A 25,793-nucleotide genomic window follows, 5' to 3' on the forward strand; every position below is an offset into this window, starting at 1 on the left:
CCTTTCATATATCTTTAAATATACTTTGTGCATTGTTTACTATGGAGCTAGTATTGATGGAGAAAAATGCTTTGAGGTAAAACTGTTTGTAATTCTCTATTAGCGTGTACATTTTTTAAATGCACCATTTGGTTACCTCAATTAATTTAATGGAATGGACCAATAAATGTATTAAAAGATGACTCCTTTGCTTAGAATAAAGTTTCAATTTTTTGCAGTCTTCACTGGTGAAATTATATGTGTGCTTATTTTGCTAAGTAGCTCACTGCAGAAATACCCTTCCCCTAAAAATCTTCCACAGTTGATCTAACTAGAAATCCTCTGACCTGTTGCTGCACTGCTTCTAGTACTGAAAGTGAAGGAGCTGAGGAAAGATTGGATGGTGGGGAGAGGGTTGATGACAGGGTGACAGCGACTTCCTCAGAGCAAGAGATTGTGTAATGATGAACCAACTTCTTCTTGCTATACCTCTTACTAGAACTGAAGATGCCTGATTTGCCTCAAGATTATTTCAGTTATTTAAAGGCTTTTAACTTCTCTTTACTTAGTCCAGGACCTTGGAAGCTGCTTAATCCTTTTTAGTTCAATTAGCATGTAAGCAGACACATTCTTGTGAGACATGCCAGATTTTTAACTCATGTTTTGATATATGTGACATCATCTCATGCTAGTTGCTGTATTGTATGAGGTTCCTTTCCAACTCAGTTAAAGCTGAGGTAAAATGGTAACTGTTACATGGTATCAGTGTCCCTACACCTGTATAAATCCTGTAGGAGCTATGTGCTGCACTTACCTGTTCTTAATCTGTTACAAGAGTAGCACATTGTGGTGATGTGAGCTGAAACACCAGGCGTTAGCTCTTGAGTCGTAGTCCTCGCATGAGCTCTGCTGAAGCACTGTCCAGGGACATTGGGGCAATCTCCCAGAAATCAGGGTCATGAACATCTGTTCAGGGGTGTTTTATTGTAGGGATACTAAAATTCTGTTAATCTTACATATTTTTATGGTGGTATTTCTCTATTTAATGGTATGTAACATTAATTGGCTGGGCTGATAATATCTGTAGGAAGTACAGAGCCAGTGTGTCCTGCTGATGGTCCTGTGCACATGACATGTGGCCTGCAGCCCCGTTTCATCAGCCAAAGCAACAGAACTGCCGTGAGATTTCTGAATGAACAGACAAGGCACTAATGGAAAACCAGTCCTTTACTTTCCACTTCCATCTGAGTGATGTGTCTAGAAATGCCATTTTCATTTCTAGACAATATTCTTGTCTCTCTTTGGTATTGCTAAGCAGCCTAGCAAAAACCATTCTGCTGCACCTGCTCTGAGGACTGCTGGTGTGCAGTATGTGCCAATGCACACACTCTGCAGGATGGGGTGCGTGCTGCAGAAATAACTAGGCAAACATCTCTTCCTAGGTGAGTTTAGTGGCTGAGAGGTTGTGGCATGCTGTGAAGTGGAAATAGAAATGTTCTGTATCCTGTTGTATTGGTAACTGTAGAGACTAACAATAACCAGAAGATGCCTCCGTTACTCAGTCAGAATCTCAAGGGAGCCAGTTGTTGACCGTTGTTTGATGGCCACAAAGCTGTCAAGAACAATAAAAAATGCAGATAATAAGAATTGGCAAACCAGCTTATCAAACTGAAATTTGCTCTTTCCACATCTATGTCTTACTTTCCTGGGGTGTCTGGAGCTGGCTGAGTGATAATAGGATTCCTCTCAGCGATCTGCCAGCTTCTCTTGTGTATAAGCAATATCATTGGCACCATTTGTAATCCTTCATTTTAATAACCCATTTTTGTGCGGATAATTATACTTCTGCTTGGAATCTGCATTGAAAAGCATTTGAGTAGCCAGCAGTGACCCCTGTTAAAGGGAGGGTTGCATATCAGAAACAAGTCTTTTGTGTCTGGAAGATCTGAGGAAGAAAGCAGAGCCAGGGGAATGATGAGTATGAAGTAACCTTCCCCAAACTAGTAGTCCTGAAGACACTGGTTGTCAAATGCATTCACAAGCCCAGAAAGCCTTTGATACTCTGGATAAAATAGAGGTGGTGGTGGAGGAGCTTTCCTTAGTGTTGCTTTTTCTTCCTCTCTAAGTGGTGCTGCTGAAGTCGGTATACATAGTGCTTTTAGATGTTGTATTACTATATTTTGTTTAAACTACAGCAGAGCTAGACAGGAATTTTGCCTGGAATCAAGCATTAGCCTATCCAGTATGTCTGTTATATACGAATAAAAATATTGTTGTTACATGGATTAAATACTGACATTATCACAGTTCACACAGAAAAAAATCTTGCTGTTCCTTGTAATAGAACATGCTAGAGTCTTGGGGAGGCTCTAATGGACAAAGTGAGATTTGGAAGGACAGCCTTCAAAAAATCTGTAAAAATAGATGGAGGGGTTGTTTCAGCTTTCTCTTTTAAAATTAAGCTGGTTTTGTGCTTAAAAGTTGTTCCTGAAATTATACCTCTCAGACACTCCATAGTGGTACAGTTGGGCAAATTCAGTGGACCAGAGAAGTAACCTTTTCCTTCACTGTAGTAATGGTTTCTCTTTGAAACATTTGAGAGAGACTCAAGTTATTCTTTTCTGTCACAATGGGTAAGTAACATATAATGGAATTTTTTAAAAAACATTTTACTTTTTTTAGGATTATTCCTTCATTCTCCTTACTGGTATTTTCACAGTATCAAACATTTACATTTTTGCAAATGCTTTGTTCCCTGGGACTATTAGCTGTTAAACTGCCAAATACTCTTCCTACAGCAATTCATGTTATATTGAACAAAATTAAGATTTAAAAAAAACCTTGCTAGACATTGTAACTTTCATTCTTTGAATCTCTTTGATATTTGTCAACTCATTTCTGCAAGTTTCTTTGTTTTTCCCATTTTTATTTTTTTAAATTCAATTGGTGGGGGGTGTTGTTTTCTTTTTAAAATTCTTTCCTATCTGTATCATATACTTTATGCCAAGAATCAGGAAGAACAGAGAAAATGCAACATGTCCTTTTGAACAAAATCTTTCCTATTTCTTACCTTAAAGGGAGGAGACTCAGGCAGCCAACTAGAAAAGACAGAATGAAGCAGAAGCCACTGTACCAGTCCAGTGTGTTTTGATAGATCTTGTTGTAGACTGTAGATGTCACTACTCCCGTGGTGACTAAAGACAGCTGCAGCAGAACAAATACCTTACCTGTAAGACAGGAACATAGTTTGTTACTGGAGATTAACAAACCAGCCGTGGTGCCTCCCTGACAAATCCAGGATCACAACTGGGTAGTCATTTCCCCTCTAACACCAGATGGCATGAGCTTGTATCAGCTTCTGTTCTAGACCACAGTTAAATTATTTTTTCCTTTTAGGTGTTGACCAAAAGATTCAAATGGAAAACTGTCTGCCTAAACAGTCAACATATAAAGGTAGCTGCTTATAAAAGCATAAAAGCATTAAAAAAATAAACTGGGTAATAAGTGCTCCTTTTCCTAGAGGTAGAAAAATAGTCTAGAACTGACATCTTCAAGACAGGAGAAACTTTAGTCAGGGTCTGCTTCTGGCCTAGGCCAGGAAAGTGGTTCACAGGGCTGAAATTACAAAAAATGCCTGAAATGGGGATTGTGTGATTTATATGATATTTCGTGTGGTAGAAAGGCAGAAACTGAATTCTAGTTGAAACCACTTTTTACTGACGGATTTCTGTCGTGTTAAATGGGTGAAAGGAAGTAACCCAGCCCTGCTGGGACTTGGAGACTGGGGGCAAAGTCAGGGCTGTGTGTTGAGCTTGCTGCCCTGGTAGCTTTCTGCAGCCACTCAGCACCAGCAGCCACCAGCTAAGGAGATGAGACTGCAACCAGAAGGTGAGTGCTGCTCTGCTGCAAGGTCCTACTCGAGGTCTGGATTGATGCCATCATCACGTGCAACCCATATGGCTCGAGGTGGAGGTTAAAAACGTTTGATTTATTTGGTGAATTTGGGCTGTGAGCTGTGCTGTTTGTGGCAGGTAGATGATTTTGCTACAGTGGATGTTGAGGGAGCATAAGCAGTAGGAAGGAACTGGTGACAGAGCAGTATCACGTTCATTTGGCAGAAAGGGAAAGGTTATGTAGGATGCAGAGGAAACGTGTTTGGAGGAGGTATGAGCAGTTGTGGGCCTGTGGTGCTGTTTGAATGAATGGCCAGTCCTACTGTATCTTGTGTCTAAATCTACCTTGTTGGGTTAAAAATGGTAGGCCTCAATATGCAGCTGTAAAATACCTTTCACTAATTTTTAATTTATATTTTAGTGGGAAAGAATTCTAATTGCTGTTCCAAGAAGGGTCAATTTGTATGCAAAAGTTATTCTTTGTAGTTAAATCAGGCCTGACAGGAACAAACTGCAAAACACCTAAAGAAATGTTTAGAGAGCATAACTGAAAAAAAGAGATAAAAATAATCCATCCTTCCCAAAACTGGACATAAAAGAAGCCAGATATAAACGGTATGAATACCACAGTGCTTCAACTCAATGTTCTGCTTTTCTTGGTTCTCTCTGCAAAACTGTGTTTTTGAGCAGCACCTCAGCTATTTTCCCCACCTTTGAACTATGCACTGATTGTAATCTTTTGAAGTACATGCTGAAAATTCTGTGGATAAATGATGATGCAACCCAGTACAAGAAGATTGGATATGAGAATCTTGTCCAGCAAGTTTCTCTGCTTCTCCCTTCCTGTTTGTGGTATCGTCTGTTCTGGTATTATTACACAAAGAACAGATTGCAGCAGTAACTTACCTTTCTCTAAGTATTCTAGGCTGAATAAAGAGATTTCAGGGGGTTTTGATTGGTAAGGTAACCAAAATACTCACCATAGGATGATCCTTCAACATGCTTGGACAACATGGACCTGATGGTTGGTAAGGGGATGAGGGCGAAGAGCATCACTGCCCGTGCTGTAATGCAATGAATTTTGAGTTATCACCAGTACCTGCTCTTTATGACCCAACACAACCACTGTTTTTGAAGATTACATGCCTCTGGCTTGGGCAGGCATCTTACTTCACCTTTTCTCATCCCTTGAATGTGAAAAAGAGGTGGGTCCTCACTTCATTCAAGGCAGAAAAGCAGGATTGCTTTTGCTCCCATTAGCAGAGGTAATTTGCCCAAACTAGACACATCTCTTGTTCTTAGTCAGACATCCCAGCGTAGATGGGATTCTCACTCTCCTTTGAGATAGTGAGGATGGTGACTTAAGTTTTATAATGAAGAGAGAGCCCCCTGTGCTACACAGCCTTGACAGAAACAGTACCTTTATAACACGACATCTGTCTTCTACCTTGGTGCTTCTGGCTTGCAGTATTGTAGCCTGTCTCTACTGTGAAAATTTATAGGGAGCTGGAATTACCTTTCTGTCAGCAGAACCAGCCTCAGTGAAGACTTGGTCCGTGTGTAGTGTACCAAGGTGTTTCTGCAATGCAGGGAATAAGCATCCTACACACTGTGTAGCAGCATGTTTTCAGGATGAAGATGAGCTGAATTATTAAGCAAGCTTTTTTTTTTTTTACTTAATATTTTTTCTTTTATTCCCCAGCTTGACTGCCTAAACAAACAAAATCTCTTAAAATTTTTACTCAGTGTTTGGCTTAGTACACAAATACAATATTCTATCATCTTTCCCTTTAGAACAACTTTGATTAATTTTCAATTTCCCATTCCCTGTAGGGATGGACAGAAAAATCACTTCGGGACATTTATCTCCAGTGTCTTTCTCACTTTCAGAAGAAAAACCTTAAAGCCATGCAATAGATAATACTCTGTGAGATAGCTCTGCCACAGTGAATGCAGTTCTTGGATTTTGTTTTTTGTCATAGGTTACGTCCCAAAAGTAAACTCACCTTTCCTTTATCATGGGATACTGCTCCCATGTAATCTATTGTTACCTGTCCCTTAGTAATTTATGTACAGTGTGAGATTTGTAAACTACATTATTGTGATACTTTACAGCTCCAATGTTTCATTAAGTTTCCCATCAGGTGTAAGTGCCTTCATATGACAAATCACATCTTAAGGTGTTCATGTAATAGCAAGCCATTTTGCTTCTCTTGTAGCCTTAAGCCTTACCTCAGAGGAAGCAAGTGCTTCCTATTGCTGCAGTGATGTGGTCCTACTAGTACAGGGAGTCAGCAACAATTCCCAGTGCCCCAGAGTGTGAACATTTGGTCTGTGACCTACTGATGAATTACAAGTCAATGGGCCTTAAACTAATCCTTGGCAGGAATGTATGCCTCCTCAGAATAATGTAGAGTGCTCAGTCTTAACAGTACTAAGGGAGAGGAGAGTAAGGAGGAATAATAAGGATGCTTTCTTGCAAATTGCCCGTGTGATGATCTGCCTAACTCCTTGGTTGCAAACTTGTCATGAAGCAAAGCAAAAAGCTCTTCCAGTGATGTTGAAACACCCCTTTCTCAGTGTGTATTTGTTCGTGTGAGTGGCTGTTCGACTTACCAATGTAGAACAGGAATGTCCACTGCACGAAGGCCATGATGAGGATGCCAGCGCTGAACGATGCTACTCCAATCATGATCATGGTAATATCCCTCAGGTATCTGGAGAACACGAGTACCCCTAGGAAACTGGTAATGAAGATCATGTACCCAGCAGCATTGCCATGGCCAATCTGCACGGCATTCCAACTTAAAGGTTCCCTGAGCAAGAACAGTGGGAGTACGTTCATTGCACCAACCACAGCAAGGTCATAGAGGATTGCTGCCACAAACAGCAGGATGATGATGAGTTTCGAGGGTGATACTGGAGCGGACATGCTGCCCTCTGAAGGTCGGGAACTCCCTGGTACTGCTGCTTCTGGTAGCTGACCACCCACCTCCTCTGCACTCTTGGCTTTGGCTGGGCAGGACGCTGCTGGCTTGGGGACTGTGAGGACAAAAATGCTGTAGAGGAGACAGAAGGCGTAGCAAGCAATGCTGCAGCACACCAACACGGTGCCTTCTCGGTAGCGGTCACTGAAGCCAACAAAGAGGTAGCCAGATGCCATGCTTCCCAGAAAGCCAGCGAGGCCATACACCAGTTCAATAATGATGAGCCTCAGGGACCTCTTGCTTTCCGAGGACCTCAGGGATCCCAGAGCCATGATGCCTGCCCAAAGTGTGGTGAAGCCTCCTGTCAGCCCATTGAAGGCAGCAGCCCCATACATCACCTCCACTGGCCAGTCCAGCAGAATCAGGAGCAGCAGGAGAGTTTTGGAGCCCAAATAACCAAGAAGAGGGAAGCAGATGGGGATCTTCCGATGTATCCTGTCACCCAGCTTGGATAAGCCATAGGCTGACACCAGTGGGCTCAGGCCCAGAACTAGGTTGTAGATGATATAAAAATTAGATACAGCCTTCTGCTGAGCATCTTCCAGGACGTGGGAGGGATCAGTGCTGTTGGTCTGGTTGTAGTAGTTCTTCACTACCAGGAGCAGTGCTGTGTCATAGAAGGCACTGGCCACTTGAGAACCTGCGACCACTGGCTCAATCCACGTCCTCATTGCCATTATTCCCACCATGCTGCTAGCCACCTCCTCTTCTTGGAGACAGCTGCTTTCAGCAGCATGTGAGGAAACAGCACATGAGGAAACAGCTCCTCAGAAGCTCTGCTCTGGAGGCATGGTTGGAAACAAGCACTGAAAGGAAAAGGAGATCTGCCAGGCTGCACAGCACCGGTGAGTTGTGGAAGAGATGATCTGGCTGGCAGGATACTCGCAGCTCACCTTGCTATGTGTCCACACACCTGCACATCCCTGTGCTGCTCTGAGCTCTGGCTCACACATGGGAGGCTTTTGTACAGCCAGAGAACGCCCTGCACTTGTCGACTGCTGCTGCTCCTCTTCCTGGTGTAGTTTCAACAGAGGTCAGATGACCTGGGGAATTTCTCTCTCACAGAGTAGGAAGTGAAAATGCCCTGATCAAGTAATTGCTGTAATTTAGGGTGGTGATTTGTTCTTTTTTTGTTGACTTCTTTGGGTGTTTTTTTTCTCCTTTTGGTATCCTTCATGTATCAGAGAAGTTTCAGAGTGGTTGTGGGGGCAGGGAATGGCTATGTGCCTTTTTATCAAGTAATTTGTGAATTCCCCTTTACTGCCAGCTCATTTTTCTCTTTTCTACACAAATATGTCATTGTATCTTTTGCTTTTACCTGCTTCTGTTGCTGCATCATGCCCATTATGTCATTGTTGTTTCAATAATGCAATCAGGAAATTACACCAAAAAGAAATTAAATGGGAAAAGGTCTATTTTTGGTAACCTGTTTCCTGTGGCTGCCACTGTGCTTGCCACATCCTCTGGCTTACAATGTGGGAATTTGCAAGAGGAGGAGAGAAGTCCCAGTTTATCCAAAGGCTTCAGTGACTGCTGTGTCCCAGTCACCAGCCAGCTCAGCTGCAGGCTGAGGTGGGTGAGAGTCCACCTCTGGAGAAGAGTTTTCCAGCCCTAGCTCCTCAAGGAGATGGCTGTGCATCTCTGCAGGTGCTTATTTCCACAGACTCTCAAGCCTTGCAGCTTGAAGTCAGCTTCCAATTTTGCTGCTGCCTGAGGGGCAGGTAGAGTGACCCACTCAAGCAGGGCCCCAGGGGCACGGCAGTGCTGCTAGCCAGAGGCACAAGAAGCTCTTGGACTAGGATAGGTGCAAGCAGGCTGCCAGCTCCAAGGACAATGCATGCAGTCCCAGTAGCAGGAAGTACTTGGAGGATATTTGGCAGTTTCAAAAATGCTAACGTAATAAATAGCAATCTCATTCTGAACTGGTTTAATGAATCATAACAGGCAGAGTAACAATCTGTTCTAGGAAGATTTATGATTATTACTTTAAAAAAGAAATTAATGATGAATTTGAAAAAACAATGTTCAAACTTCCATCTGTGGGACTCTGTTGACTCAGGTGACATTTACTCAATGCCATGGCTCAAGAGTTTCTTTTTTCACTCTGTTTGGTTGTGCAATAATTTTTGTCTTGTATTTCAATTACAGGATGAAAGATACAGGATCTAAGCAGGAAAGGAGTAGGGAACTGTCCACTAGAATGATTTGCTCTAGAAAACTCCACCTTCATCAGAGAATTTTTTTTGTTAGACCAAAAGACTCAGCCAGCTCTAAATTATGTGTGTTGTTCCAACAGTTGCCTTTTTTTCTTTTCCCCAGATTAGCTGCAAAAGGTGTCTAGTTTCTTCAGCTTTTATTGAAAAGTGGGACAGGTTTTTTTCAGCAAACCCTGAAATATTTCCAGAGGATGGAAATTCCAGACAGCCTTACTGAAAACCCCAAAGCATCCACCTGTGACCAGTTTGAGCAACAAATGCAACCAAAGGAACTGCCACATTTTATTTCACCCAGGGAGCTTTGTGTCTCCCACAAGAATTACAAGGACAGATAAATTACTTGTCCCATTCAAGCTTCAGTTTGGGACACGAGGTCTGCTGCAAAGGAATTAAATTGGAGTGCAGAGGTATGCTACAGTCACTGCACTTGAGACACTGCAGATCTGCTCAACTCCTACGTGAGGAATATTTTTCCTCCACCCTTTGTTGCATATACAGACTGCCTGGCTTATGCAGCCAACACTGTTCAGGCCTAGATAACTAATGAACTGTGCTAAATGTTACTAGAGATCTAATGAATTACATCTGTATTTCCAGGATATTCTGTGTGTTCACTCACATTAACTGTAGTTTTTAGAACTAGTTCTCATGGAAGGATATATTTCCATGTCAGTGATTGCAAAACAGTAAGTGCTGAAGTAAGAGTTGAGCTCAAAAAATTGAGTTGAGCTCTAAAATATTTACTACTGCAAAACAATTTTCACAAATCCCATATTCATTTGATACCACAAAGTTATCAAAATTACTATTATCTAGTAATTTTTCAGAGGCCCCTGTTTTTATATTGCTAATATTTATAGGGACATTTGCATCTGCTTTAAAATATGCTCATGCAGCATAAGTATAGTGGCACCTTAAGAAAGTGGCCAAGTGGCCCTTGACATTTAAGAAAAATGTACCTACATAATCAGGGACTGTCTTAACAAAAAATACAATGGTGTGTCCTGCTGGAGAAGGAGCACACTCTTTTAGGGCATTTCTCTCCAGAGTGGTCTTGTCTTGAGGTCCACTAGAGGCAGGGTCAGCACACGTCTCACCAACTCTTCAACTTTTCTCAACCTGGCCAAATTAGAGGTGTTCTATGTTTCTCTGTGGTGATGTTTTACACTCCTATGCAGTATTTCTGTTTCTTTTTTTTCAAACCATTTATGGCAGTTCCATCACTTTTTCTTTTTGAACAGAGTTGCCATAGGGATTCCAGTATGCTGGGGTCCTGGGCTAGGAAAGTGCCTGGAATTTGATCTTCAGCATTCCTGTCTGAAAAGGTCCTTTTGATATCCTGGACTGCAATCTAATGTGGGCAAGTAAGCCCTCTTCGTCTTTCTGCCCTAAGCCTGCTAATGGGATCTGTGATTTACAATCCCTGTCTGGCAAGGCATTTTGCCTCCAAGGTGGTAAATCACCTCTAACTCCTCATCCTCCTACTTGGTGTGTGCAGATCATCCTCTCCACTGTGGCTTTGTAGCAGTGGTAAAGTGGGGAAATGTGGCTAGGAACTCTAAAGTGCTTGGGTCTGATCCTGGATGGACCTGCAGCCCCATTGCTGCCCCAGAAGGAGGGAGAGTTGGTTGAAAACACTGGGGAGGAGCAGCTCTTTTAGTGATGGCTGGTTTTCCTTTGGAAAATACTTCATCATAAATAACTTCTGTGTTTGATTGACTTCCTCAGTGGCTGTCATCTAATTCTATATAGGCCCTGTCCTCACAAGGCATGTGGTTCTCCTTGCAGGGATAGGGGAGATGGAGGGAGAATGGTAATGTCCCCCTGTGTGGACAGCCAGGGGCACAGGGATGCAGCATTCTAGTCCAAGGCTGTTGTCTTCTTGGATCCAGAGCCACTGATGGTGGAAGACAATGCCTCAACAGTGTAAAAAAAAATCTAGCAGCCTTTTTTTTGTGGCTATGAGGAAAAAACCCGAGGTTGGGAACTCAGGGTGCTGGTGCCAGTGTCTGTGACACAGCACTGGTAAGTGCACTACTGTAATAAAATACAGGACCATGCCCTCACCGGTGCACCTGGAGGTGCCCCAGACACTGAGACCTCTGTGCCAGCAGTCTGGCATTTGGGAGTTCAGCACCATCAGACATGTTGGGATGATCTATGGAGACATGGGCTCTCCTCTGCTTCTCCTGGGAGGAAAAGGCAGTGTGGGTCACAGGCAGTGGGAGCACACCTGCGCCTCTTCCCCATGCCTCGAGGCCTCACCCACTATTCTACATGCTCCAGGGTGGTGTGCAGGCTACAGAAATGTTGGAGGGGGGATTTGCTCATGGAGAGGAGCAAAGGGTAGGGAGGTCTGCCAGCCTTCCTTTGGAAAAGGCTGGCACTCTCCTCCGCTTCACCACCACTTTCAGAACAACTCGGAGACCAGCAAGGGGCTGTGAATGGCAACTTTTCCTTCAGGACAGTCACTGGGTGATCAAGCAGCACCAGACACCTATGCTCCCTTGCTTTCCCCACCACTCATCATGGTTTTCTCTATTTTCCTCCATTCAGAATTTTCTGCTTACCTTCTTGTAGTCTCCCATGGGCCTATCTCCTGCTGAAAATAAAAACACATCATCCTTTGACAGACGCTTTTTACTGAGTTGGCTTTTTCCCTTTAGCTTGAGGAATTTGGGCAATTAATAGTCCTGACAGCTAGTTGTATACCTTAACATAATCATCTATATGGAATCAGGAATAAAAGCTTCTTGCAGTACCTGGTGTCTGCCTGATCACCTGGACCACAGAGCAAATCCTGCTGTTGCTCTTAGATAAGCCCCAGATAATCCTGGCACTAAATGAGTTTTTTTGTATGTGCACATCCTCCTTTTCATTTACATTCATGCCTTTTTAAAAATTGTTGCCAAGGTATATATGAGCTTGGAACACAAACACTGAAAATTTTAAGAGCGTGCAGGCAGCAATAGCCTTGAGAAATGGGATGAAATAAACTTGCTTAAGCAATCCTATCTTGTATAATAGTGGAGAGTCTGAAAAAATTAAATAGCTATATCAATAACATGATTATTAAAAAATTTCACTGCTGAATGAACTACAGTCATGAATGTATAAAAACTTGGTTCAAGCCCACAAACTTCCGTCCCATTCCTAAGTGCTCTCCAAAGCTATTTTGAAATAATTTTGCTGGTCTGCTTCATATTTTTGTTTTTCATTCAGGTCTGGAAAACTTTTTGGCAATGGTGAATTGGTTCCAAAAAGACTACTAAAACATTTAAATAATAATGTTTGCAAAAAACTATTAAAGGGTGATTAAAAGCTGTGTAGAAATGTAAATTTGACTTGGAATTTATAAGTTTGGAGAGGATCTGGGTGGGTGTCAGCATGAATTAGAGGAAGATAACACACAGAACATATTGGAAAGAACAATATAGCAGAATAAAGGAGGAGAAAGAAATAGTAAATCACCTGTCCTTAGAAGTGGGGGGAAGAAAGGAGAGCGAAGGAAAGAGTAGTGCTGATTTTTCTGGTCTGATAGGACCTTTGCTAAATAACTCAGCCCTAGCCAGGTACAATTAGAGGAAATGTATATCTCTCCATAAACCTGAGACTCTACAAGATGTAAGAAGAGTAGCTGGCAGAGAGCATCAGGACAGTGGAGAGAAGAGGGATGAATCCACCCCATTTTCCTGGCTGAGGGGTGGAGACCATCAAAATGCATAAACATGCAGTCTCTGCATTTCTGCTTTGTGTGAGGCATAGTGCTTTTTCTGGAGAGGAGGGAAGGTATGTATTTCTTTAAATCTTCTGGGTACACCTTTGCCAGGTAATCCATTCATTTTTCACCTGACAGGTCTCAAGCCAGCTCCTTGCCTGGCTGAATCTCTGCTTTTCAGGCAGGTAAAATTAACACTGAAGCCATCACCTGCAGTAAGCCCTCAGTGATATCCCAGGCATTCAGAGTATGCAGATGGTAACTCACTCCTCACAGCCTCCCTCTCTTTACTTTGCTGGGCTGGGTTCTGAGGACATTAATTTGCTGTGGTTTTAGTAATTTAGATTTTTTAATTTTCTGCTCTGTTTTATGCAGAACATCCCATCAAACACATTCAGTCATTTGTTAAAAAGAAAAAGCAAAAACCAAGAAATGGCATACACAACCCAAAAGCTGCAGATGATGTGGCAGGGTCCTGTGACATTTCTAAGCCTTAGCACCCTTTTTCCATACAGCAACTCTTCACGTGGGGTGTGTTTACTCAACCTCAGCAGCTCAGAAATGAAAAGCATAGGAAACTCAATAATAAGCTTGCTTTGATTACAGAGCACCATCTGATCTTCTGTGGGCCACTCACAGGCCCCTCAGCACAGGTGGTGCTGAATGCAGAGCTCACACACAGGTGGTTTTGGGCTACATGGTTGCGTGGCAGTGCCTATCACTGTCTCTCTGCAAACAGACTCCAATGCCAGCTGAGGACTTCCGGACAACCTGTGCAACAAGGCATAGCAAATAATAGGGATTATTAAATCCCTATAATTAAAAAACTCTGTTTATAACATGTGCCGTAGCCACACCTGACTAATTATCCAGCTTGTTTTCAGTTGGCAGGGTGGAGAGGTCCCTGAGACAGAAGGGAAAGACACCAGCATCCTCCATGAGGGTGGCTGGGAGGCTATAGGGGAGATGTCCCTGCTCATTTTGCTTCAGGGCATCTGTGAAAAATGGCACCAATGGTGTAATCTTCAGACAAGAGGGCAGAACTGTGCCTGGGTGGGCAAGCTGCAGTCCTGGTGCTGGAGAAGCCTTACCTATAAAACAGCAAGGGCTGCTGAGGCTCTGCAACCCAAGCAGAGGTGTCACCTCCACTCAAAACACAGGGAAGATGTGTCTGGAGTTCCCCAGGCCCACAACTCCGCTCCAGGAGATAGCCCCAGACTCTGGAGAAAGCTCATGCAGACAGTGCATACGACTTGGGATGAATGAACAGCCTTGGTAGATTTTGTGTGTTCTTAGGGCTCCAGTATATGTATAAAAAGATATTGAAAAAGACATTTAAGGGACTTAAATACTGCACCTCTTCTCCTTTCTTTGCAGGATCCTGCTGTATCTGCAGGAAATTTTGGAGTTGAAGAGGGGTATTGGTAAAGGGCACTAGGGAAGCAAAAAAGTCCAGGCAGCTTTCCAGAAAAATTGCTGCTCCTAACTTTTTTAGAGGCTGCATTTCTTCAGTGTCTAACAAGCACAGATAAATATAAATACACATATATACCTAAATGTGAATTTTGAACTATGTGGCAAGACAGCAGCTGCTACTGGTGTCTGCTGTTTCCTCAATGCTTCATTCCAGCACTGTGGAGTATTCAAGACTTCGCTGAGCTAAAACTTTTCTTTTATGCCCCATTGTGTAGATGCTGAAATGGCCATACTAGTTGAGAGCAGCACTGCTTCTTCCCACCACAACCTCTGCATTTCTGGACAGTGGTTTCAAAGCTTCTGCTTAACTGCATGTGGGCAATGGAGAGACATCTCTCCGCCCCTTTACCCATTTCAGCATGGCTTTGTACCTTGATCACCAGCCTAGAACCAGCAATGCTCTTGAAAGGAGGACTGCCAGCTGTACTCATCCCCTGAAAGACTGCTAACACCAGTCACCGCAGGACCTGAGACACTCTTGTTTGCTGAAGACAAACAGGACACAGCTGTTGTGTCGTGCATGCTCTTCCCTCCAGAGGACCGTGCTGCTCTTGCTCTGCTGTAGATGAGGCTGCTTTGTTGCCACAGGGCCAGGACCTTGTGTGGGTGATGTGGGACCACGCCTCTCACTGCCACCTGTGATGTACTTCCACACCACCACTTTCCAAGGGTAAGTAGCTCTCACCTTCAGGGATTTTATGCTGGAGGTCACCTCCAAGATGCCACTGGGAACTATTAGCAGCCAGCAAGTCATGTCTGGCCATGAACTTTAAGGCAGCCTCTGCAAGGACACATAATCAGGGCAGCCTAGGGCAAAGCAGGAAGATGCCTGGAGAATAAATTGAGCTCCTGACATTTTAAAACCACACTGATTTAATATTTCTGTACAGGAAGGAAACAAGAGATTAGGCAAGATTGGAAAAATACAGCCCATGGGGGTACTGAAATGCTGGTTTTGATCCTTGAGCATCTTTATAATAAAATCCTTGGAAACACCCAGACTATATTGACATATCTTTTAATTTATAAACCCTGAGTCCTCATGTCAATAAATTATGAGACTCATGAACAATGATATCATTCAGCTATTTCCTGATTCCCTTCTGCTAATGGCTGACCCAGCAAACAGTGCCCAAGGACAACTGATCTGAATCTTGTTCTGTGCCTCCACAGTCCAGACCTGGCAGCAGGTGAGACTTCCTCTGTAACTGGCAAGAGGTTTATTTGTGGTTTCAAGAAAGCTTGGATAAATATGCTTTTTGCTGTATGCCTTCTACTCCTGCTGAAACATCACCTGATCATGTTTTCATTCAGCTGGCTTCTGAAATGGCTCCCTCCATGAAAAATTCCCATCAGCAAGATTTTCCCCTATTTTTTTCTGTTTTCCATAGTTTATACCACTCTGCTCTGACCTGCATTATTAATCCTTGCTTTCTTTATGCATTAAATCACACAACTTGAAATTAACTTTTTATTTGAAAACTGCCCTCTGCACCACATATAATCTCAGTCTGCCTTCTCTTCAGCTGTTTTTTTCCTCAGATACAGCATTAAAGAACAGCAGAAATCGTGCCCTCTCCACATGAGTAACTTGCAACCAGAGAAGATTTTTGTTTCATGTGGCTCTACCCCAGCACCCTTTCCAGTCAGTCCCACTAACATACCCACATCATTTTATAGTACACTGGCACAAGCTCAGTCCATGAGCTTCCAGCTGAGTTTAGTGTTGTGTAGACCTCAAAGAGCAAGGTCCTCACAGGTATATAGGTATCTAAGTGCTTTGGTATATGTGGATTTAATCCATTTAAGGTTTATCTCATGGCTCTCAGTTTATCCATCTTCCATGGGATGATTTGGCAAAGTGCAAATCCAGTGAAATATCTGAGGAGAGAAAACCAGCCTGAGAAGGAGTCTGTCTGGGAGCTGATGGGGCCTTGCAGTGGTGGTCAGAGTAGGCAGGGACACGTCTGTGCCCACAGAAGCCACTTAGTCTTGGTGCCCAAAATCAGCCATGTTTTGGGTGTTAATAGCATCATGTGGAAACCAGAAGGGAATAGCAGAAGGCAAGGAGATGGCAGGGAGCAGGAAAGGGTAATACTGTGAAAATCTGGGTCCACCCTGGGCTGATGCTGTACCTCAAAACCATGCTCCTAGATGCAACCAAGCCTTCTCAGAGAGTGAGCAAGTGCCCTACTTTAGCATCTTCCTTCTTTCACTCCAATTAAGTAGGGCTGGATACTTTCTGCCACCTCCACACAGCGTGGGGGTTACAAAGCTTCCAGCAAGTCAACTCCCATTGCATATCTGGAAACTCCATCATTCTCCGTGGAGATAATGCTTTGCAAAGACATCTTTCCCCCTTTCCAAAAACTGCACTACTTTTGAACACTGCAACATTGCTGCCTGCAACACTTTGGAAGCCTTATGTGAGTCTTGTGAAGAGCTGGCTGTTTCACCAAGGTTGTATCATTATCCGTGTGTTTTTGCTAATATTTTCCTGGTTTCTTGTGTTTCAGTTGCAGTTTGAGGATTTGATGCTCATTTTAATATAAGGCCAAGAAAATTAATATTTCTCAGATACTACAAGAGGAAGAAGTACTTGTGGGGGCCATTTGTACATTGGTATCCTGGCTCACTCTGAGTCACACTGACATCCCAGTGGGGATAGCATTGTCCTGGTCTATATGCTGCAGTTCAGTATGAAACCCTCCCCAATTTGTGTAGCAGTTTCCAGCCTCCTGCTCGTGCCCCCTGCTCTGCATCCACCTTCACAGCCAGCAACAGTCCCCACAACAAGAGTTCAGTGCAGGAAGGGCCCTTGCCAAGTGTTCTGTGTGTCCTGCCATGGTCCTGCACCAAGCTGCATGCCAAGGAAACACAGAGCCTGCAATTGCTCCCAGGAGTGGCTTCCTGGCAGGGCTGGTGTGTTCCAGGAGTTCCTGTAGGAAGGTGCACGACCAAGGCACCAAGTATGCATGCTGAGCACAGCAGCTTTTTCTGGATCCCCATCCCAACTGTCTTCCCATGGGAGGCTTGTGAGATGTGCCACGGCTCTCTTTCTGATCCTCTGCTGGCCACAGGAGGGCTTCCTGCATTAGTGGCAGGGCTGCTGTGCAGTGAGCTCGACACTGAACGGGCCCTGAGACTGGGGCATCAGTCACCACATCCCTCCTCTCCCATGTACTGGCTGCCCCCAGGATCTGGCTTCCAGGGACAGTCCTTGGAAATGAAGCTCTCACCGGGGTCAGTACAATCCCCCCTGCAGATGTCACTGCTGCCACACAAATGCCCACCATGCAATGCTCCCCATGCCATTTGCAGTAACAGAGAATGTGACAGAGTAGCTTTGTGCATTTTTCTTTCTTCATCGATTTTTCTTGCCGCTGCTCCCACACTCTGGATTGGAACAAGGCCTGAATCACTTCCAGCTCCTGGTGGCATACCATTCTCAATTCACTGCAGAGCTGACACGTGTCTGGAATGGAGCAGGAGCTCTTACACTGCAAAAGCTCTCTTCCAAAAGACCTCATTGATAAAGCAGTGGTTACGGTGCCAATTAATCAGTGCTCAGACAGAGCTAGCAGCAGACCATGAGGTCTAGATGGTATTCTGGTTGTTTTTCTGCTGCTGCTTAGGTTGTTTGTGGTTGAGTATTTTGTTTGTTTGTTTGTTTTCCCCCCATGCTACTGCTGAATTGACAGGATATGATTTGGCTCTCACACCTTTGAGGCATGGGAAACACCGGGATGCTTTCAGCCTTTTCCTTGGGAAGCAGTGGAGGGCTGGATGCAGACTGCTAGTAGTTTCCTGCACTGCCCCCCTCAGCCAACTCAGCAACTAGAACACAACTAGAAGTCTTTAGTGCTAAAGTTCATGCTTATATTTGTAGTTCTGGCCCTACCTAGCCTTGTCCTTCCACCCTGTTACAGCTTTGTGGAGCTCTGACTTGGTTTCTTTACACTACAGATCTCTGTAAGGTTTTTTTAATCTCCTGTACCCATTCACAACTGAAAACACTGTATTGAATGTTTTCCCTCATTTTAAAGCAGTTTCATCAAACCTGTCACTGCAGAGGAGATCCTTTGCCTCTCCATTTGCTTTCCCATTGCACTGGGGCCTCTTAAAGCCACCTGGAACTAAATGAGGTGCACTATCTTCACTTTCCATAGGGCTACGCCAGAAATTAGTGATAAAATGCTCTTCTATAGTCCTTACCTACATTGTAAAAACGCTCTGAAGTTTGGTACATGCCATTTCAGCTATGCAATGAGGTGACAGAGACTTCAAATATCCTGAGTGTGTTATGAAACAGATAACAACAGCTGGTAACAGCAGAACTAACCACAAAACTCCTGATCTGCTACCACCCACTGGTGTTATCGAATTACTTTTGCAATGTCTGAATGCCCCCTTGCAAAAGTCCAGTTTTCACTTTTAATTCACACAAATGCCAAAGAAAATGCCTAGGAGTTCCTTTTTCCACTGTGTGCCACTGAGTCCAATACACCATCCTTCTTGGCACAGAGCAAGGCAAGGCAGAGGAAGACAGAAAGCCTCTCCTGTGTTGAGAAGACAGCAATTGATGGATAAAATTTCATTTAAAGCAGCTTGTTCTCTAGCCCATTTCTTGACTTCCATTTGCTAACTGGAAAGTAAATCCACAACTCATTTTCTCCATAGGCATTTCTATCTGCACGAGGAGAGGAAGGCTGGTGTTATGGAAAGCATGGACTGGAGGCAGCACTTGTCCTTAGCCAACTCCCACCAAAATCACCAGTGTTCCCTGCTGCTTCCCAGAGGGTTGTAATTAAATACCTGACTATTCCCGGCACAGGGAGAGGCAGAGGCTGGCATGAACCTGGCTAGATCCCAGCAACTCCCTGTGGCCCTTCTGAGGTGCACCTGGTGCTCTGGCACCTCCCAGCTCTTGCCGGGACAAGCTGGCAGCAGCTTCCTCCCAGGGGTGAGGGATGGGATCTCCCCTGGTCCGGCTGACCATGAAGGGGCAATGGGCAAGCAGCTGGTTGCTGCAGCCAGGCCTGTGCTAAATGGACATCTGGCTGAAAGGGTGTGCTCTGCCATGCAGCACACTGGGGCTCCTGCACGGGTGATGGAAGCAAGGAAAGAAAGGTCATGACATTCACCATAAAGCAGATTTGGCCTCTGCAAACCTCCAAAAGCATGAGAGTGGAAAAGAAATGTGCAGGGATGCTCTTGTTGACACCACCAAGTGGAGAGAGATCTCTCCCACCTCTAGACAGAGACACCAAGTCAAGAACCACGGGAAGAGACCAACTGACTGCCATGGGAGGTGGGATACAGGCCACTGTCCTCCAGCCACGTGTAGTTTTCAGGGGCACACCTTTCTGCAATAACATGAAGAAACAGGCAGTTTTATAGAAACACAACACAGGTTTCTATTTTAATGAGAAAATAATTATATACTTGCATTGTAGGCCTCACAGTCACTATAAAACAGAAGCAGGATAACATTTAAGTGGTTAACATACAGAAAGCCAGGTATTGTTGAAACTGGTTGATAAGTCATGACAAAGATGCTGCCTTTTGGTTGCCAAACATGTCAATACTACTCTATTTTCCCTCAGAAATATCAGTACAACGCAAGATGAAGCCCAAATCGGCAGCCTTAAAAACAAAATTTTCAGAAAACCTGCACTGTAACCCCAAACCGATTATAATCACAAATGCTAATGCTTAACTAATTCTCAGTACACAGTTTCATTAAAACCAGTCTTTGCCACGGGAAAGGATCTGAGCGCTTCTTTTGTGGAGACAAAGTTAACTCTGCAATAGTGCTCTTTTGTTGCATTTGATATAGTCATATATAGATAGATATGTATTACTGCTGTATACTTATAAACACCTAAGCTTGGTAGCATGCAAATGAAATAACAGAGGCAAGTAAACTGCATCTCACTCTTGTTACCACAGCACTGAATGTGCTGCTGACTATAAGTGTCCATAATTTCTGGAAGAGAAAAACTGTGCTGGGTGAAAAGACTCTCTGTCCTGGATTGAAATACTTTTGTTGCAGGGGCTGAAAGCAAATGCTTCTATCACAGAGAACAAAGCATGAAAAAAAGTCTAATGATGGGTGATTATTGTCACTGGCTTCCAGTGAGAACGCTGGAGGGAAAAATAGGCCTACAGACTAAACAAAATAAAAATGCAAGTTCCTGGGAATGCAGTCCAGGGCTGACCCAGCTTTCAGGAGCAAATACTAGGGGAAACTCTGATGAGTGCCATTTAATGCGAGACCACCACACCAGAAAGGCCATCTCCTGTTCTCAGAAGACTCCTTTTTCCTAGTCTCCCTTAATCTCTCCTCAAAGGCCAGGAATCTTCTTGACACAGGTGCGTGCAGCTCACATCTGCAGCTATGTGATATATGGCCTCACTAATGCTGCACTGGTGCTTTTCCTGCAGCTGTATGGTAACAACCTGCCTTGAGACATGAATCACCCTTGAGTCACCCTTGATTACCATGCCTGAAAAACAGGTCCACTTCATTAGATATGTAATTCCTGTAATTCCTTCACAGGCATGGAGCCTCCCCATGGTGCCTCTCCTTGAGATGAGCTCACTGCCCTCACCACAGAGAACTCTCGGTTCAGCAGGTTTTCTTCAGTTCAGTAGCACTTACGAAGAAAATGGAAAAAACTGAGTCAATAGGTAGATATAAATGTATTTACTACAGTTCCCTGAAAACAAGCCTCAAAATTCTAAGCGTCCACGGACAGAAATCACATGCTGCAGGAACTGAAGGGTGGTGGTGGTGGTGGTGGTGGTGAATAATTTGGTTGCAAGCTCTGTGTTTGTTTAAGAAAAGCACCAGAGTATGTTCACAGTATCGGTAGTAATTTACATCAGCTCACTGTTTCAGGATAAAACAGCACAGCAGATCATGAAACCAAGGAAAGGCTTAGGGAGGGCACAGTATTCTGGCTGATGATTTTTTTAAAAGATCTTGAAATAATAGCTGATTATAAAAAAGAATATTTTTAAGAGAAAAAAGATTCGGTGTCTTTTTTTCCATCACCTCCCAAACTTTTTGGTTTCTAGTCCAGAAATTATGGTTCCCAGTTGTAAAATATTCCTATTGTATTGCTTGGTGATACGAAAGAGTAAACCCGCAGCCTCTATACTACATACAAATACAAAGCACAAGAATAAATACCACATTTCTTTTCCTAATCGTCAGCTTACAAAACTGGTCAATACTTTGCAATTGTGACTCATGCAAATACCATGTTGGGTCAAATTTTAATATCACAAATACTGCATTAACTCAGTGCCTTATTTTTATATCCCCTTTCGGAAAAAAATAAAACAAAACAGCACTCACCCCTATAGCTGGTAAACAGCTGTGGAGAAAATAATCAGTACACACACTGCCATACACTTTATGGTATGCCAGCCTCATGCACTCACCCACACACACCCCCACACACACACCCACACACACACACATCCACACTAATCCTTCACTGCTGATCCCAAGCCTAAGCAATAACTAAAGGCTCTATGGTTTGCTTGTAGCGCTGAAAACACTGGCTGAACGGCTAAAATAATATTTTCTTCCCTTGTCTGCTCTTCCTTGCTTATTCCTTCCAACTCATTATGCCCTTTAGCTTTTTTGTTGCCTGGAAACGTGAAGACTTCCACAAAGCACTCTACTTCAAAGGCTTTTTAAGTTGTATAAATATAGTTGAAGACATAACTATCTTTCTTCTTTATTTCATACCTCTTTCTAGGCCAGAGTCTGGCTTAGTTCATTTATTGCCTCATTTAAAAATTAAATGTCCTTTATTTGTATCCCTTTCCCACTACCTTTCTACTTGAAATTATCCATCTTCAAAGATTTTACACATATGCCATTCTTTCCCACCCCACCATCAAAAAATAGTTGTCATCCGCTAAATACAGATTTTCTACTTAGAAACTTTGTTGCGTAAATATGCTCTGAGAACCTGGAGTTCAGGTGATATTGCAAGCATATAGGATCCTAAAGCTAAGGTAATCCATTTGGCTTAGCTCTCATCCCCATCTATTCCACTCCTAAATTGTGATGGCTTGTGTTTGCAACACAAGGACTGTTTGACTGAGTTTGCTGGATTGTACACTTGCAGTTACTGCCTCCCTGTTTGTTGGGTTTTTCTTCTTTTAAACAGACAAATTACTAGAAAGGGGAGCAGAACCCACCCCACCCCTCCCCCAAAACAACCAACCCAATCCCAAACCCAACCCTTCAGTCTCCTCAAAGAAATAGAACAGAGGGCAGTATCTTTGTGTTTTGTGGCTGGATAAGAGTACGCCGAATTAACGCCGACGGTCTTTGTGCAGCGGCTGTGGGAGGTGAAGGAACTGCAGGAGGTTCTGACAGGAGCTGCTGGGTGGACTGTGGTCCTGGGGGCAAGCAGGGCTGGCAATTCAGTCAGCGAGAAACACAACTGTGAGCTCTGGTCACAGACTCCTCCACGAATGACTTCCTGCCACATGCCTGCAGCCTATCTGGTCCATGGGCACAATCACCCTCTTGTGCCCACCCCCAAGGGCTCCCACCCCCTGCACCCTCTCCTTTGTGTTATTTCAGAGGGGAGATGGAGGGAAGAAGGGGCTGTTTTCTAGGTGTGTTGTTCTTGTAGTTTTAGGATTGCCAGGAGCTGGATCATTTCTGTGTCTATGTGCATCGAGTTTGTTGTGTATTTAATAAATATTGGACTAAAATGCTGCTGTTTTCATGGTGGGTTTTTGTGTTCGCTTTTTTTTTTTCTTTCTTCCTTTCTCTTTTTTTTTGGTTCCGGCACGCCTGGTTGCTGTCTTCACACTGCAGTGTGGTTATTCGTCCTCCTCTCGGTTGGCATAAATGCCAGCTTCCCAGCGCAGGGCCAGAGCACTCTTCCTGCGGTTCACCCTGGTGGCCTCCAGGACCTGGTCAGGAGAGAAAAGGAAAGCACAGGGCGTCACTCAGCTGGCCCTGCCCTCAGGCTGTCCCACATTGTACAGACAGGCAGGCAGGGACCAGCCAGGCCAGCCATCCCCACGGGGCTCCAGTGCCACACCTGTGCAGAAAAGGAAAACATGCGATGAAGCACTTGCTGATGTGAAGGGGGAGGAGGGCACACAGGAGCAAAGCCACACCACAGGAGGACAGAAGTGGTAGGAGCTGTCTGGCGGCATCCAGCTCTCTGCAGGACAGCCCCAGCTGACCTCTACCAGCCCAGCTGCAACTCCCCTGTCACAGGCTCTTGGGCCTCTCCCCAGGGCCAAATTTACTTTAGTTCCAAATTAAACTGCGCACCTTCAGAATCTGGAGCCAGCAAGCACTCTGCAGCTCTGTCCAGAGGCTGCTCTGGAGCGGCACATGGAGCCCAGGAAGCAGACAGCTGCCTGCTCCAGCACAGCACCCTCTGAGGCAGCGGCCGCCCACAACCCCTGCCCTGCCCCTTCTCGTGGGCCTTGGGTTGCAGCTACCACACACTGTGATCAAAATGCTCCTGGGGTGAAAAATCACTCAATGCACATGCAAAAGGTGATTTACACAAGGGAGGCCCACAAAGATGGGCCTGATACATTTATATGTATTTCATGTACACACATCAGACACACTGTGTATCTATTTGTACATATGCACACACATAAACAATTAACAAAAACAGTTTTAACACATATTTTGAGAAAGTCAAAAAGAAAACAAGACAACTCCAAAAGGCATTATTATGACATGTATGAGGTACTCCTCAGCAAATAATTCATGGCTGTGGGTGTTTCCCACACAGAGAGATATAAAGGGTCAGGAGCCTTCTTACAGAAGCACATGACAATGTTATTTTCTGAACAACACTGAATAACACTCCATAATGAAACTACAGAGCTGAAATATCAATTGCCCTCAGTATGTTTTAACCATCCCTCCCAAAGAAGGAAACTTTTGAAGCTTTTTATGTCAGTTAAAAAAAAATCCCACAACAAATACATGACTCTTCACTGAAGCAATGCTGGCCATCCCTCGATCCTAATGTTTCCTGCAAGCTGCTCTGCACACCCCCTGACTGCAGAAGAGTAGGTGACCTTTAGAGATAGGATGATGTATTTTATTCTTCTGTGAAGCGTCACATGCAGTAAGGACTTAAGCCTTGATTAAAATAAAAGTAATTTAACACTAAAGAAAGCTTGTGACAAGCTGTGGTTGGAAGAGTACACAGGTACTAGGCTCCTGTACAGGCAGTATCAGAAAATCAGCTTTGCCAGCTGAAATTACAGGCCACCATAATTTTGCTTATGGGAGTAAGAATGCACTACTGCATTTATGCCAATTGCAAATTCTAGACCTTCATTCAGGAGCTGAAGATAGGATGGAGTTTTGCCAGCATTAGTATTTTTTTGCCCTCTTAGTTTCTTTTTACTATGACTATGAACAAGCTAAAGAACTGAAGACAAAATCTGGCCAACAGAGACGAATTTTAAAAAAAAGCTCATCTCATTCTCAGCACTGACCATGGCTACAAAGTTAGTCCAGGTCCACTAGAGGGACTGGAATTTTGTTTAGAAATTTTGCCCAGAATCATGCTTCCTCTTTTTGCAAAACAGTCACCAGAAGGAGGGATGAGTGCTGAGTGGTTTCTGTTTTTCCTAGCAGAGGGCAAATGTGCTCATAAACCTAGCCATTTATTAAAAAAAATAAAACCAAGATGAAAAGAAAAGAAACAAAGAAAAGAAAAGAAAAGAAAAGAAAAGAAAAGAAAAGAAAAGAAAAGAAAAGAAAAGAAAAGAAAAGAAAAGAAAATAAAAGAAAAGAAAAGAAAAGAAAAGAAAAGAAAAGAAAAGAAAAGAAAAGAAAAGAAAAGAAAAGAAAAGAAAAGAAAAGAAAAGGAGAATCAGTAGTAAAAAATTGCTCTGAAATATCAGCTGGGCCTTTAAGCTCTGCATCGGAGTTACTCCCACTACAGAATGCCTGAACCAAAAAAAGACACCCCAAACCGAACAATGGAGATGCAAAACTGGGAGTGGGTATCAGTGCATCATTCAGCATAAATTTCAGACTAAAATTGCCACTATATTTTTAAATAAGGTCTGTGGATTTTGGCCTGCAAAAATATGCCAGCTCAAAATAAAATGGATTTTACATAGTTTAAGAACAGTTTGAAATCAGCAGCTTCTTTGCTGGACATCACAGTATTGTGAGGGTGTCTGGTGATAGATTGCAAGAGTTAGGACACAAACGCTGAAGATTCCTGCTTTGGATCAGTCAGCTTGTATTTGTCCTAAAAGATGGCAATGGGGTTTCTTCCATTTGTCCCTGGTCTGCACACCTACCCCAACGTTTGTCTGCTTCCTCAAATGCTGCTGGTTCTCCAAGCAAAACTGTATCCAGATTCATATCAGAGGTACCATGAGGGCATTGAATGTGGACTTGGACCTTGCAGGAAAGCAAGTCTGGCTCAGTATTAGCACTACATGGTACAGCATATAAACTAAAGATCCTTTTGAACAGTTATTCCAG

General features: G+C 43.7%; 2 protein-coding genes across 10 annotated transcripts in view; both read right to left on the bottom strand.

Moving 5' to 3' along the window:
* Positions 1–944: 944 nt before the first annotated feature.
* On the bottom strand, positions 945–12,771 carry SLC46A2 (solute carrier family 46 member 2). Its single transcript, XM_014889238.2, has 4 exons — positions 6,489–12,771; positions 4,853–4,936; positions 3,050–3,206; positions 945–1,591 (listed from the first exon to the last, which is right to left on the bottom strand). Exons 1-4 carry the CDS (start codon positions 7,546–7,548, stop codon positions 1,534–1,536), a joined length of 1,359 nt encoding a protein of 452 aa, XP_014744724.1. The 5' UTR covers positions 7,549–12,771; the 3' UTR covers positions 945–1,533.
* A 6,890-nt stretch (positions 12,772–19,661) lies between these two features.
* Positions 19,662–25,793, bottom strand: part of PALM2AKAP2 (PALM2 and AKAP2 fusion) — a 264,493-nt gene continuing 258,361 nt past the window's right edge. For all 9 annotated transcript variants that reach the window (XM_088156661.1, XM_014889226.2, XM_088156664.1 and 6 more), the window contains one exon: positions 19,662–23,221. In XM_088156661.1, the coding sequence (XP_088012787.1) occupies positions 23,129–23,221 (93 nt within the window). In that variant the 3' untranslated portion in view covers positions 19,662–23,128. The remainder of the gene's footprint in view (positions 23,222–25,793) is intronic.

The sequence above is a fragment of the Sturnus vulgaris genome, chromosome Z (assembly GCF_052056855.1).
Source record: "Sturnus vulgaris isolate bStuVul1 chromosome Z, bStuVul1.hap1, whole genome shotgun sequence".
NCBI lineage: Eukaryota > Metazoa > Chordata > Aves > Passeriformes > Sturnidae > Sturnus > Sturnus vulgaris.